At 51.3% G+C, this 14646-nt stretch overlaps 1 protein-coding gene across 1 annotated transcript in view; it reads right to left on the reverse strand.

Moving 5' to 3' along the window:
• LOC131478249 (zinc finger protein 345-like) overlaps window positions 1-14173 on the reverse strand; it is a 30631-nt gene extending 16458 nt beyond the window's left edge. The window contains exon 1 of the mRNA XM_058656654.1: window positions 13857-14173. Within this exon, the coding sequence (XP_058512637.1) occupies window positions 13857-13972 (116 nt within the window). The 5' untranslated portion in view covers window positions 13973-14173. The remainder of the gene's footprint in view (window positions 1-13856) is intronic.
• Window positions 14174-14646: the final 473 nt, after the last annotated feature.

Here is a 14646-nt window from a genome sequence, read left to right on the forward strand (position 1 = left end):
AAAGTTCTCCAAACAGATGGTTAATAAATGTTCGCCTAACTCAATACCAAGCTTTACTTTTAGATCATCCCAGGAAAAGACTTCAGCCCTCAATCCTGCCACACTACTTCCTGATGACGACCCCGATAACCCAGCGCATTATCGTGTGTGTACACCGTGGAAAATCTTCCTGGTCTGCATCCAGATCTGACCAATATGCCTTGGACAAACCCAGATGAGGTATTGAACACTGACAGGAGCAGGTGTGTGCAGAATGGAGTCAGGTATGGATGAGCAGCAGTTGTTAATGAGGAACAGACTGTCTGGACACAAGCTCTGGACCACAGGGTTTCTGCCCAAAGGCTCAGCGAATCGCTCTGACTCAGGCCTTGAGATAATCAGAGGCAAAAGTTGTTAACATTCACATTGGTAGCTGCTGTGCCTTCACTACCGCCCATGTGCATGGTTCTCTGTATCAACGGAGAGGACTACTAAATTCAGAAGGAAAGCACAGCACATGTTCCTGAAATACTGGTCATTATGAGAATGCTTGGGTAGTAGCAAAAAAAAAAAAAATTATTCCATGAAATAATTTTCCGATTTGGTTTACCATTACGTACAGGGTCAGACAATGGGCCAGTTTTCATAGCCCAAATGACCATATTAATCTCCCAGAATCTGAGGATCGAGTGGCACCTACACTATGTTTACCAACTCAGAGCTCAGGCCAATTTTTTTTTTTAAGATTTTTTTTTAAATCTTGGAGCAGCGGCATGGCACAGGTGTCTGGCCCAGACTTCCTGCTGGGGATCCTAGCTCCTCATGCAGCACTGCTAGGTTGGGGAGCGTCCTGGACTTGTGGGTGGCCAGAGCACCAACTAGCACTGGGCTCTGCCCACTGGCCACCAGGCGGCAAGCTCTAGGCTATTGGTGTGTGGAATTATTGCCTAGGGACTTCCATGGATAAGGCCACAGTACATGTAAGCAAGGAATGAATCCTGAGTGACACCCAACAACAGGGTCATTGTACTTGCAGGTAAACGAGGGGACTGAGACCTGGTGGTTTGGAGGGATGAGACTTGAAGATATTTTTGAGTTGACTGATGCAACAGCCCACATGGAAGTCCTGGGTTGGGCTTGTTTGCATGGAACATGGCTGACTACCACACGCCAGTGCACATGTAAGCTATGGCTTGGGGCTTGTCTGGCAGGGCCAGATCCCAGTACATGACAGTGAGCGCCAGATTAGGGGATGGACCACATTAGACTGGGCCATGACACCAACCAGCACACATGAGAACCAGGTCTGGGGGTGGATTCTGTGGGGGATATGTTGGTCCAACCCTATGGAACAGTGGAGTCCTGGTGGTTAGCTTGAGAGTTGGGATGGTGATGGGCTGAGTGATGCATGATCATGGAACTCACCTATGCTCACTGGTACTGGGGCTGGGAACAAGCAGGCAACAAGGGTGTGGACTGGGTCTGTGGCGTGCAACTGGGCTAGATTCCAGCACCCCTTGGAGCTCATAAGAGCCAGGCTGAGTGTAAGATGGGCTAGGCTAGGTCTCTGTCCCCAGTAAGCCATGTGTGAGCTGTGCCTGGGTTTGAACCAAGTTAGGCTTGGGCAGTAGCACACAACAGTAAGAACCAGAATGGGTGAAGGCTTGTCAGGAAAGGCCACTGTTCCTTCTAGGACAGGAAGTGGACTAAGTAGGGCTGGCCCATGGACCCACTGGTGTGCACGAGATCAGGCACTGACAGAGGTTCTGATGGTAGATCTTGGGGAACTCCTCTGTTGGGACACAGTCCCTGCAGGTGAGCACGAGAACCAAGAAAGGGAGCAGCCCAGACCAGGCCAGAGAATGGTACCCCTGGGCTTATCTTTGGCTCAGGTCTGGGGCGAGCCAGGCTGGGCCAGTTCATATCACCTGCTGACAAATGTGAGAGCCAGAATGGTGTGTGGGTCATGCCAGGTTTGGCTGCAACACCAGCCAGTACCCACTAGGGCTGGGAGAGGGGGCTGATTGGGCTAGCTAGGCTGTAGTCTCCACCAGGGTAAGCTGGAACTGAAGGATGGGCCAGGCCGGGCCAGGCTACAGTACCCACTGGCAAATGCCTAGGTGAGGCAGGCCATACATACCAGACTGGGTCACAGCACCCAGCCAGCACACGTCTGACCTGGGGGAGAGTGGGCCAACCCGGTATAGGGGCTGCAGGGAGCTGCCACTATTTTTACTACATGGATGTGCATGAGAGCTGAGATCAGGGATAGACCAGGCCAGGCAAGGTTACAACACCTGTTGGCCTGCATCTAAGCTGGACTGGGGACAAGCCAGGCTTGGCGGACTGTACCTACTGGTACATGCATAAGCCAGAGTGGGTGAGGGTTGGTTGTGCTTTCCCACAGCATCAGCTAGCAGATGCTGGCATAGGGGTCAAAGTGTGTCAAGCTCAACTGCAGTACCACCTGTAGTGTGCAACATCTAGGAGTGGGAGTGAGCCCAGTAGGGAAACAGAAGGCACCTTCCTCTTGGGTTGCCACTCTGATTGGTGAGAATGAAAACTAGGTTTGGCTAGATAAGAATGCACCCATCAGCACATGTGTGGGTTGGATAGTGGGGCTGGCTGGTTTGAAGCAGACTTTAAAGCCCATTGACACATAGAGAACTGAATGGGAGATGGGACCGACAGGACCAGTCTGCTATACGTACTGGCAAGCACAGGAATCAGGGCAGAAGGTGGGCCTGGTGGGAGTTATTGTGGATCACTCCAACTAGGTTACAACTCCCACTGGTTTGCGTGGGAGCCGAGTGTGCAGTGGGCAGGATCAGGCTGGGCTGTAAAACCCATTGGTTTGTGTAGAAGACAGGGCTGGAGACAGAACTGACCCAGCAACTGCAAGTAACAGTGTGTATGTAGCCAACCTGAGTAACAGACTGTGCTGGACCTTGTATTGGCAGACACATACAAGAATCAGGTCTGGGATCACCTCAGATGACGTTGCTTTGGGAATCTCCACAACTGAACCGCTGGACTCAAAACTCCAACCATGGAGAATGGAATTGCAGGTTCCATGGTCTGACCGTGGAATGCATGTGTCAGAGCTGGGCCTCCTCGGTGGCTCAGACTGGAGCAATGGACAGAATATCCAGGGGCACATGGAGGATATGGCAGGACACTGGAGCCTGCAGAGGACACCTGGTACCATAACAGAGGACGGAGGACAGAACAAATCGATCCACTACCCCAGGCAAGAGTCGGCAGTGAATACCTGGGCAAACTGACTCTAAGGTGGACTGTGTCAGCCAGTGGATTCTGGAGAGATTTCATCATGATTGGAGTGGCAAGACTGGCAGCAGGACAGAACTGTTGAACTATCAAGACCACTTGAGCGGGACCCTCAGAGCATGGCCCACATCGGGGACCCTGGGATGGCTGGGAGGCTGAGTGTGGATTCTCCTTTTGTCTCTCCCCTCTCCCAGATACAGGAAGCAAAAAAGAGAATGGCAAAACAATGGTCACACCCACTTTCCTCTAGCCCTTGAACCTTCGCACCCTAATCAAATAGACAAAAATGTATCAAAAATAAATTGTCTACTATAAAAAAAAATGTAAGAAAGATTCTTTAAATCTTTAAAACAATTTTAAAGATTTATTTGTTTTTATTGGAAAGTCAGATTTACAAAGAGAAGGAGACACAGAGAGGAAGGATTTTCTGTCCGTTGTTTTACTCCCCAAATGGCCACAATGGCCAGGTCTGAACCGATCCGAAACCAGGAGCCAGGAGCCTCCTCTAGGTCTCCACGTAAGTCCCAAGGCTTTGGGCCACCCCTGACTGCTTTCCCAGGCCATAAGCATGGATGGGAAGTGGAGCAGCTCGGACATGAACTGGTGCCCACATGAGATCCCGGTGCATGCAAGGTGAGGACTTCAGCCACGAGGCTACCATGCCGGCCCCTGAACAGAGTATAAGGAAACGTTAACTAAATCAGTCTTAGAAACTGGCGATAATTGGGTGAACCTACTGCCCTATGCCTTGTTGAGGGTTCAATGTACTCCCTGTACTAAGGAACTCACCCCACCCCATCTGAAATAGTGTACCAAAATAGGGGTTAGAGGAACTTACTGGTATCATAATCTTCTGAAATCTCCGCATACTCTCCAACAGGTTCTTAACCACAGGCACCCACTGGTGCGTTAGAGGCCCACTGGCCAGGCCTGTAGTCTGGAGAAAACAGTCTCCGTTTGACCCATGGGACTTGGTTTGCATCCTGTATCATCACTCACCGCGCCTGGAGGCACAGTGAGAGGGACCATTCACTGTTATCCTGGCAACATGTGCGGCTGTCAAGGTAGCTGGAAAACGAAAATGGTTCCCTAACAGCCAGCTGAAGAAGGACACTGAGACACTACTTCTGGGAGAGTAATATTCACATTGCTAACCTCTGACCAGTCTGAATTCATGTGAAACTGTGTGACTTATTTGGAGAGAACTGGTTCAAATGGTTTACTGTAGGTTGCGGGGCTTACGGATGTGCTGAATCCACTGGGGCTTCTATGGGATGCGGGATCTAGACTTAGAGGTCTCCAAGCGACAGACGCCTACGCGTACCCCACAAATGGTGAGTCAAACTGTCAGGAAGTAGGAAGTTACCACTGTGCTGCCTGGGGCTGTCAGACTGAGACCCTCGGAACCACAACGACCCATTTACAGCATCCAAACAAGGCCCTAACCCAAAACATAACAGTATTCTGGGTGGCTGTAATCCTACCAGTGCAAAAATTATATTCGGGCACCACAGAATAACTGGGGCTTGGGAAACAGCACACACCTGGGGGTTAAAGATGTATGTCACAGGATCTGACTCAGGGACTGAGTTGTAATATTAATTAGGATTTGCACATATTCTCTGTTTATTGCCACTTCACATAAATCTGGGAAATGGACTTTTCCTTAAATTTCTGGAATGTTCTATAAGTATGGGTCTAAATTTTAGCCTGTGGGTTTTAAGGCCTGATCTGAATAGTATGTGTTATAAAATATTTGCTTTTTGAGAAATTGTTTTTAAAATTTTGGTATCTTTGGCTTTTCGTTAAAAAATTTTTACTCCTGGAGTTGGTGTGATGGCTTAACTGGTTAAATCCTCCCCTTGCAGCTGCTGGCATCCCATACGGGTGCCAGTTTGCATTCCAGTTAAGCCACTGCTGATCCACCTCCCTGTTTATGGCCTAGCCAATTAAAAAGAAAATCTTTTAAAAAAAAAAAATCAAGGGGCCCGGTGCAGTGGCCTATCAGCTACAGTCCTCGCCTTGCATGCACCAGAATCCCATATGGGTCCCAGTTCGTATTGCAGCAGCCCCACTTCCCATCCAGCTCCCTGCTTGTGGTCTGGGAAAGCAGTGGAGGACGGCCCAAAGCCTTGGGACCCTGCACCTGCATGGGAGACCTGGAATAAGCTCCTGGCTCCTGGCTTTGGATTGGCTCAGCTCCAGCCATTGCGGTCACTTAAGGTGTAAATCATCGGACGGAAGATTTTCCTCTCTGTCTCTTCTCTCTGTATATCTGACTTTTCAAGAAAAATAAATAAAATCTTAAAAAAAAAATTAAGATTCTAAGCTGGAAAAGGACAAAGCTAGGAGCTTTATCTAGGTCCCTCATCGGGTGGCAGGGGCCCCAAGCACTTGGACCATCTTTTGTTGCTTCTCTCAGGACATTTGCAAGGAAGCAGATTAGAAGTGGAGCAGCCAACTTAGAGCAGCACCCACATAGGATGCAGGCACTGCAAGCAGAGGCTTCATGTGCTATAGCACAATGCAGACCCCAGATTAATACACTTACAGAACTCCCGCATGGTGGAGCTCTAAGTCTCAATCCCATAGAGGTGCCGGTTTCCACCCCAGCTGCTCATTTCTTTTTCTTTTTTTTTTTTAAAGATTTATTCATTTTTATTACAAAGTCAGATATACAGAGAGGAGGAGAGACAGAGAGGAAGATCTTCCGTCCGATGATTCACTCCCCAAGTGAGCGCAACGACCGATGCTGTTCCGATTTGAAGCCAGGAACCAGAAACCTCTTCCGGGTCTCCCACGCGGGTGCAATGTCCCAAAGCATTGGGCCGTCCTCGACTGCTTTCCCAGGCTACAAGCAGGGAGCTGGATGGGAAGTGGGGCTGCCGGGATTAGAACCGGTGCCCATATGGGATCCCGGGGCGTTCAAGGCGAGGACTTTAGCTGCTAGGCCACGCCGCCGGGCCCAGCTGCTCATTTCTGATCCAGCTTCCTGCTCAAGTCCTTGGGACCCTGCACCTGTGTGGGAGATACAGCGAAGGCTCCTGGCTTCACAATGACTCACTGTGGCATACGTTCAGAACCAGCAGATGAAAAGATCTCTTTATCCTTCTCTCTGTAAACTCACCTTTTAAATAAGAATACATAAATTAAAACAAAAAAGACACAGTGATTACATTACAGAAGATGAGAATAGTGAACACCAAGCTGTAGTGCTGATATGTAATAAATCATGTTACATCAACTCAACCAGCAGCAACAGGCCCACCTCTGAACATGGCTTCGCTACAATCGGCAACGTGACAGTTGTCAACACCAGCTATCACATGGAAATCTCATATGTTGAAGAGGGTTTTTGTTTTGTTTTAATAATTTCTTTTCATTGGAAAGGTAGATTCACAGAGATACAGAGAGAAAGATTCTCCATCTGCTGGTTAATTCCCTAAGTGGCAGCAACAGCTGAAGTCAAGTCGATCTGAAGTCAGAAGCCTGGAACTCCTCTGGGTCTCCCATGCGGGTGGCAGGGTCCCAAGACTTTGGGCCATCCTCTGCTGCTTTCCCTGGCCACCAGCAGGGAGCTGGATGGGAAGTGGAGCAGCAAGGACATGAACCAGCACCCATTTGGGATCAGGCACGTGCCAAGTGAGCATTTAGCTACTGAGCCATCGTGCTGGGCCCCACGGGCTCATTCGACCAAACTTTTCAGGGATCACTAACCCTAACTTCAGAGAAACAGAATAGGAACAAGGAAGGAGTGCTTCCTAACTCATGTTCAAAGAGCTATCCAACTTCAATACCAACACTGACCCGGGTCAGGCAGGGAGCTCGTGACTGCAGAGCCTGTGGTCTCCAGCACTCACTGTGCCACAGCCCAGCACCGCTAAAGGAAAACAAAGAAACAAAAACATTCCCTGTTCCATGCCAACTCAGCGCACCTGCCTCCCATGATGCACTTGAGCTGCCATCCTGAAGATGCCACGAGGAACACACATGTCCTCATCACAACCAAACCCCTCCCCATTTGGATACTCAATTAGAGCACCAGCCTCCACCCAATCCAGGCTCCAGCCACACTGGGGTGCAGGCAGTCCCCCTCTTGGGGCAGCCCACATGCACTGCGGAGTGTGTGCCAAACCCCTTCTATCTCTCTGAATAAATTCTGCTTCTGTTCTTGCACTTTCTGAATCCCTCTCTGACAGACAAGAACCTGCAATAGAAACAGCTGGGACCACATCCTCACAACAAACCTGGCTACTGAAGGCTTTTGGGAAGTGAACCAGCAGATGGGAGATCTCACTTTCTCTCTCAAGTAGATGAAAAGCAAATTACAGTCCATTTTCTTATTTAAAAAAATCATTTGTAGAAATTCGACTATATAGAGTAAAAAAAAAAATATTTGAAACAACCTGAAAATTTTATGGAAAACCTACAGCCAGTGTCACTCAGTAAAAGGTCATTTTAAAAAATATTTATTTACCTGGAAAGCAGACTTACAGAGAATAGGGACAGAAAGGGTAGGAGTAGCAGGAGAGAGAGAGAGAGAGAGAGAGAGAGAGAGAGAGACCTTCCACCTGCTGTTCACACATCAAATGGCAGGCACAACCAGCCCCGAGGAAGCCAAAGCGAGGAACATAACCTGAGTGTCTCATAAGGCCATCATTTACTGCATTCCCAGGATGTAAGCAGGGAGCGAGACTGGAACTGGAGCAGCCAGGACTCAAAGCAGTGCTCACAGGATGCTGGCAACACTGGTAGAGGCTTAACCCACTGTGGCACAGTCCCAGCACGTCTAAAACAGCTTTTCACATCACAAGTCAGAGATGACCCTATCACCACAGCTCTTCCACTCTGTAATGGAAGAAGGGCTGGTCAGCGCAACTGTATGTATGAAACATGTACAGAATGGACAAAATCATTTAAATGGTCACAATTTTCGGATGGCAGGTCTGTTCTACATAATTCAAACAATGACTGCAGAAAATAGTAGGTTTACTACATAAACAGTCAGTTTATAAGAGCCAAACATATGGGCCCGGCGAGATGGCCTAGTGGCTAAAGTCCTTGCCTTGCATATGCTGGGATCCCATATGAGTGCCAGTTCATGTTCTGGCTGCTCCACTTCATGCAGCTCCCTGCTTGTGGCTTAGGAAAGCAGTAGAGGACGGCCCAAGGCCTTGGGACCCTGCACCCATATGGGAGGCCCAGAGAGGGCTCCTGGCTTCAGATTTCAAATTGGCTCAGCTCCAACCGTTGTAGCCACTTGGGGAGTGAACCAGCAGATGAAGACATTTCTGTCTTCCCTTCTCTCCGTAAATCTGCTTTGCCAATAAAAATACATAAATATTAAAAAAAAAAGCCAGCTGCAATAGACAAAGCAAAGGCGTATCACGTGCACTGGCACCAACAAACCTAAGGTTCAAGGAAGAAAGCACACAAGACAGACATGAACACAGCACAGGCCTCTGCAGAGGCAACCTGGGGGCTGCCTTGAGTACCAGGAGCAAGGCACAAGGGTGCCCAAACAGTAAATACTCCCTGTCCACGCATGCCACGATGGGTAAACGGTGACACACATGATCAATGATGCTCACAAAGCACCTGCCCTCAAATACAAGATGTACATGAGTAAGAAGCTAGTTCATACATACATACAGCAGGGTTTCCCCACATAAAACCCTGAGCTTATTGAAAACCCCCAGGCCTGTGTTACAGCACACACAGGCAATGAAAACCAGGGAGAGGTGCTGAATGGTGGCTAAGTGCTCAGAGCAACAGCTGGCAGGGCAGCAGGGTGTGACAGCAGCAGACAGGACCGACTGATGTGTAAGAACACAAAAGCAGCCAGGCCCAGGGCTTCAGAGGGAGACTGTAACACTGAAACATTTATTTATTTCTCTTGGAGAGGCAGATCAGATTTTACAGAGAGGGAAAGATAGCTCTTCCATTCGCTGGTTCACTGCCCCAAATGGCCACAATGGTCAGAGTTGAGCTGATCTAAAGCCAGGAGCCAGGAGCAGCGTCTTCCGGGTCTCCCACGCAGGTGCAGGGTCCAAGGCTTTGTGCCTTCCTTGACTGCTGTCCCAGCCACCAGCAGGGAGCTGGATGGGAAGTGGAGCAACTGAGACATGAACTAGAGTTCGTATGAGATTCTGGCAATTGCAAGGTGAGGATTTAGCCATTGAACTACTGCACCAGACCAGAAATTCTAACATTTAAAGGGAAGGCAGGCCCAGTGCTATTTCAGAATGTAGAAACGGAAAGAAAATACCCAGTTACCAGTTCAAATGTAACAAGAGACCCAAAGCTTGACTGCACACACAGAAGATATTTACATACTCACATTCCTTTCAGGGAGGCAGGAAAAAAACTTCACAAAAATTAAGCATTCATATTAAAAATGAGAACTGGGTCTGGGAGTGGATCAAGCGGAGGAACTTGGGAAACTCCCCTGGCTAGTCATAGCTCCCGCTGGTGAACATGTGGTCCAGACCTGGGGGTAGGACAAGCTGGGCAAAGTAGCTCCAACAGCTGGCTAATGTGTGAATTGGTAATGGAATGGGATGTGTTGGGCAGGACTGAGAAATCTTAGCCCACAAGCGAAACTAGAAACCAGGATGGAGCACAGGTCATGCCGAGCTAGGCTCTTGCACCTACTCGTCTGCGTGAGTCAGGGACGCTAAGCCACAGTGTCAAAGGCAGAGGCTGAGCCAAGCTGAGTCAGAGCAACCACTGGCATGTGCGTCATCTATGGCTGGGAACTGGCCTGGCTGGGGAGCCAAGGGGACACCCTAACTGGGTTGAGGTTCCCACCAAGGGGCGCATGTGCTGGAATGGGGGCTGCATTCTGATCAGGATATAGTTGCAGTCTCCCTTGGCACAAGTGTGGACTGGGACTGGATGCACCAAGCTGGGCCAGACCCCAATGCCGTCTGGTGTCCTGGAGGACCAGGGTAGATGTGGGATGGGCTAGGCTAGGTCTCAACCCCTACTGAACCACGTGTGAGCCATATGTGGGTATGGACGAGCCGTGGCTGGGCTGAAACATCCAACAGCAAGAACCAGCTTGGGTTGAAGGCCAGTCAGGAAAAGCCACTGTTCCTGCTAGGACAGGAGGTGAACTGAGTGGTGCTGGCTCATGGACCCCCTGGTATGCACAAAATCTGGCAATGGGAGGGGTTCTGATGGAGGAGCCTGGTCAACTCCTCTGGCAGGACACACCCTGCAGGTAAGCGCAAGAAACATGATAGGAAACAGCCCAGAATGGGCCATGGAAAGTTTCCCACTGGCATACATTTGGCATGGATCGGGGGCAGACCAGGCTGAATCAGTTCACATCATCCACTGGTAAATCTGAGCACCAGAACAGAGTGTGGGTCAGGCTAGGTTCGGTTGCGACAAAAACCAGTCCACAATACAGAATGCCAAGGTTGCTTGTACCGGATGTGACCGCAGCGCCCATCCAGCATGCCATTCCTGGTGAGAACCAGGAAAGGAGGGGGCAGAGCCGGCAGTGGGAATAAGGCAAGGTTTCTTTGCTGGACAGCTAATACCACTGGAGAGCGTTAGCTGGCATGGGGCAGACCGGACTAAGCAGGGCTACAATACCTGTGTGCCTCATGTGAGCTAGATCAGGGAAAAACCAGTCTGGGCTGAATGTTCCGACTGGTGCAAAGAAAATTAGAGTGGGTGAGGGGTGTTTGGGCTTAGCTGCAGCATCAGCTGGCAGAAGCTGGCACCCGAAGAGTGCATAATCCTGGAGTGAGAGAGACCTGGGAGGGAAATAGTGGGCTCCTCCCTCTTGGGTTACCACTCCCACGGGAGGGCACGAAAACTAGGACAGGGGCTGGATAGTTGAGTTGGTTAGATGGAACCAAGCTTCAATACCCATCAACATGCACGAGAGCCAAATGGGATGTGGGACAGACTGGACTAGTCTGCTACACATACTGGCAAACCAGGGCAGGGGCGGGCCTGGTGGGGGTTATTGTGGGTCGCTCTGACTTGGCTGCAGCTCCCACTGGTTTATGTGAGGACCGAGTACGTGCTGGGCAGAACCAGGCTGGACTGCAACACCCATTGGTTCCAGTGGAAGTTGGGGCTGAAAACAGAACCAACCCAAAAATTGCAACCACCAGCTGATCGGGGTGATGGACTGTGCCGGGCCCTGTGCTCGCTAGTACATACAGGAATCTGGTCTGGGGACACCTCAGCAAGCTGATTTTTAAGTTGATACTTTCACCCAGCCCTTGAAAGATGCTATAAATATCCAAATGGTGTTTGGCAGGGGGAAAAAAAAAGGGTTCCCCACCCCTAATCATCTAGGCCATCAAATTCAAGTCCAGACCAGTACTTACCACTTCTCCCTGACAAACCTGCTCTGCCTACAGCCTCCTTTGTTTGGATAAAGGCACCCCATCCTCCCAGGCTTTCTGGATGAACAGCTATGCTCACACCCACTCACTCATGGAACCTTGTCTCTTCCCATCTCAGAAATCCCCCTCGAATGCTGACTCCAAGGGCTGGTGTAGTGCTGTATTGGGTATGCAGGGCCGGTTCCAGCTCTGTCTGCTTCACCCCCAATTTGGCTCCCGGCCAGCCAATATACTTGGGAAAGCAGCGGAGGACAGTCCAACTGCTTGGGCACTGGGGAGACCCGGATGAAGCTGCTGGCTTCAGATCAGTCCAGCTCTTTGAGGGCAATGAACCAACAGATGCAAGAACACTCTAAGTCCATCTTTCAAAAACATGCAACCCTTTAGGAAAACAGCAATCCTGGGGGCAGGAGTTGACAGAGCAGTGGGGACGCAGTTAAGAACGACCGCCCCTCATTTGGGTGCCTGCTTCAGGCCTTACCCTGCTTCAGATCCTGGCTGGGAGACCCAGGAGCAGTCAAGGGCTCCTGGCTTCAGCCTGGACCAGGCCTGGCTGTTCCAGGAGTTTGGGGAGTCAGTCAGTGGAAGAAGGCTCTCAGGGGTCTCTCTTCCAGCCTTTCTGATAAACTAGAATAAAACAAGGAGATACCAGTTCTGTCTTCCTCCCACGTCTCACACCTTTGCCTCATCCTTCATTCCTGCTCCTGCCTGCCACGATGGGACCTCTCCCTCCCACTCTTCCAGCAGCGGCCCTTGCTGCCCATTCTCCACACAGCCCCTCAGCCCTGCAAGGCCACCACGGCCTCACACACCCCACCACTCCAGTCGCTGCTCTTCCTACCGTTCCCACCAGGGAAGCCATCTTTTCCAAAAATTCAAAATTGACAAAGTGACTGCCTCTTTCAAAAACATTCTTACTTCCCCCACAGCACAAACACATTGCTAAATGTGGGGTTTTGAGGGTCCCCGATGGTTCGCCACCTGAGTGCTTTTCCAGGATTAGATTCCACAGCTCAAGCTGTCACTTGCTTCCATTTCTGCCTGTCAAACTCACGCCCACTCTTAAAGGCCCAACTCAAGCCTCATTCTTCATCTCTACAGCTTCCACACAGTGGTCAGAAAGGGGCGCTGACCAAAACAAAAATCCTGAGGAACTTGTTGAAAAATTGGGGGAAAAAAAAAGGCAAAACATTAACAAACTTCTGAGTCTAACAGTGTTTAAAAAATGGCTATTCAAAACATTACCACTTCAACCACAAAGTCTTCAAAACTCCGGCACTGCTTATACTGATGAGATGCCAATGAAACAGATCAAGTCAACGTGAGGTCCCATCACCATCCTGAAGATAAAAGGCCACAAGCCGGACTCCCATGATCCAATATCCAGTGTATTTGTATTTTATTTAGAAAGTGAAAATTACAGAGAACTCAGCACTTAAATCGAGACAGATGTCAAATATGTCCGTAATCACGACACAGTTCCCTAATCTACATTATTTTCAGATCGGTTAAAAAAAAAATCTTATCAGCTAAAGGAACAACAATCTTTCAACTGACTTATCCAGAAGACATTTTACAGTCCACACTTAAGATACATATGTATTTTTTAACGGGAGAGCTCAGGGGACACAGGCAATCCTGAGCCTCTGCCAAGGAGACCCAGCTCCCGATGGACTCCACGCGGGTGTCACCGCATGAGTGTGGCCACCCAGAAGCCCTGCGCGGGACTTTCTCCCAGTGACTCGCTGGAGCTGGATTTTCTTTGAGGTTCGACCTAATTCTTTAAGTTCTCCTTTGGCTTCTAAGTTGTGGGCGCCTGTCAGTTTCCGGAGCTTATACTGGAGAGCATTTTGCTCTTGACTGATTCCAGGAGTCTTGGAAAAGGATCCTGTTTTTCTATCTAGCTAAGGTAACTGGTAAAACCTGCCCTTCATGGCATTTGCCAAATCGTTTCCATCAGTGCCAAAAGCCTCCGCCCCCCTACAACCTCTCCCTTAGCAGGCACTGAGAACTGGCCCGGGACGAGCTCCCAAGCTCCCAAGCTCCCAAGCAGCAGCAGCAGCAGCAGCAGCAGCAGCAGCAGCGAGCGGCACCTAGACCTCGGACCTCGGGCCTCGGGGCGCGCCGACCTGCGACCGAACCCCGGGACCGGGGTCGCCGCTGCAGCCCCCGGGCGGTGCAGCGGGCCGGGCCTGCGGACGGGGCGCCGACACTCACCACACCATGCCGTAGGCACCCTCGCCGATGTACGAGAGGTTGGTGTAGCGCGGCCCCACGTCGAACACCTGCCCGCGGACCATCTCCGGGCCCGCGCCCGCCGCCGCCGCCGCCATGTTGGCTGCCGGGCCGCCGCCGCCTCGCTGGGCTCGTCGCTCCGCGGCCGCCGCTCCACTCCCGTCGCGCCTCCCGGAAGGACCGCGTCGCCGCCCGCGCAGCAGCCGCTGCCGCCAACCGGGACGCGGGAGAGAAGCGCGTCCGCTCAGGAGAAGGCCGAGAGCTCGCGGCGGCGGCGCTCGGAACCACCGCCTGTCTGACTGACGGGCAGGCCGGCGGGCGGAGGGAGGGGCGCGCGCCGAGGAGGGCGCCGGGGCGGGGCCAAGAAGCGTGCGCCCCCATTGGCTGCCCAAGGCGAGGGGCGGGGCCTCGCGGGGCTGGCGGAAGAGGCGAGCTGAGGGCGGAGCGCTGCGTCGGTGACGCCGGAGGGCGCGGTCACGTGCGTCCGACGCTGAGGGAGAGGGAGGGGTCAGGCGCGGACTCGCCGGGGGCGGGGAATCTGAGAGAGCCAGGGGTGAAGCGAGTTCGAGACCCGGTCCTGACAGATCCAGGAAGTGTCCTCGTGGAGAGCTCGCGGCCCGGTCCTGACAGATCCAGGGAGTGTCCTCATTTGGTGTGAGGAGGAACAACGGCTGCAGGCGCGGGCTTCGGGCCTGTGGGGTCTGTGGCCCAAACTGTAGGAGTCCTGGAGACTAGGTCGGAAACCAGAAATAGATGATCGGGAGATATCTTC

Source organism: Ochotona princeps, chromosome 29 (assembly GCF_030435755.1).
Source record: "Ochotona princeps isolate mOchPri1 chromosome 29, mOchPri1.hap1, whole genome shotgun sequence".
In the NCBI taxonomy this organism is placed as follows: Eukaryota; Metazoa; Chordata; class Mammalia; order Lagomorpha; family Ochotonidae; genus Ochotona; species Ochotona princeps.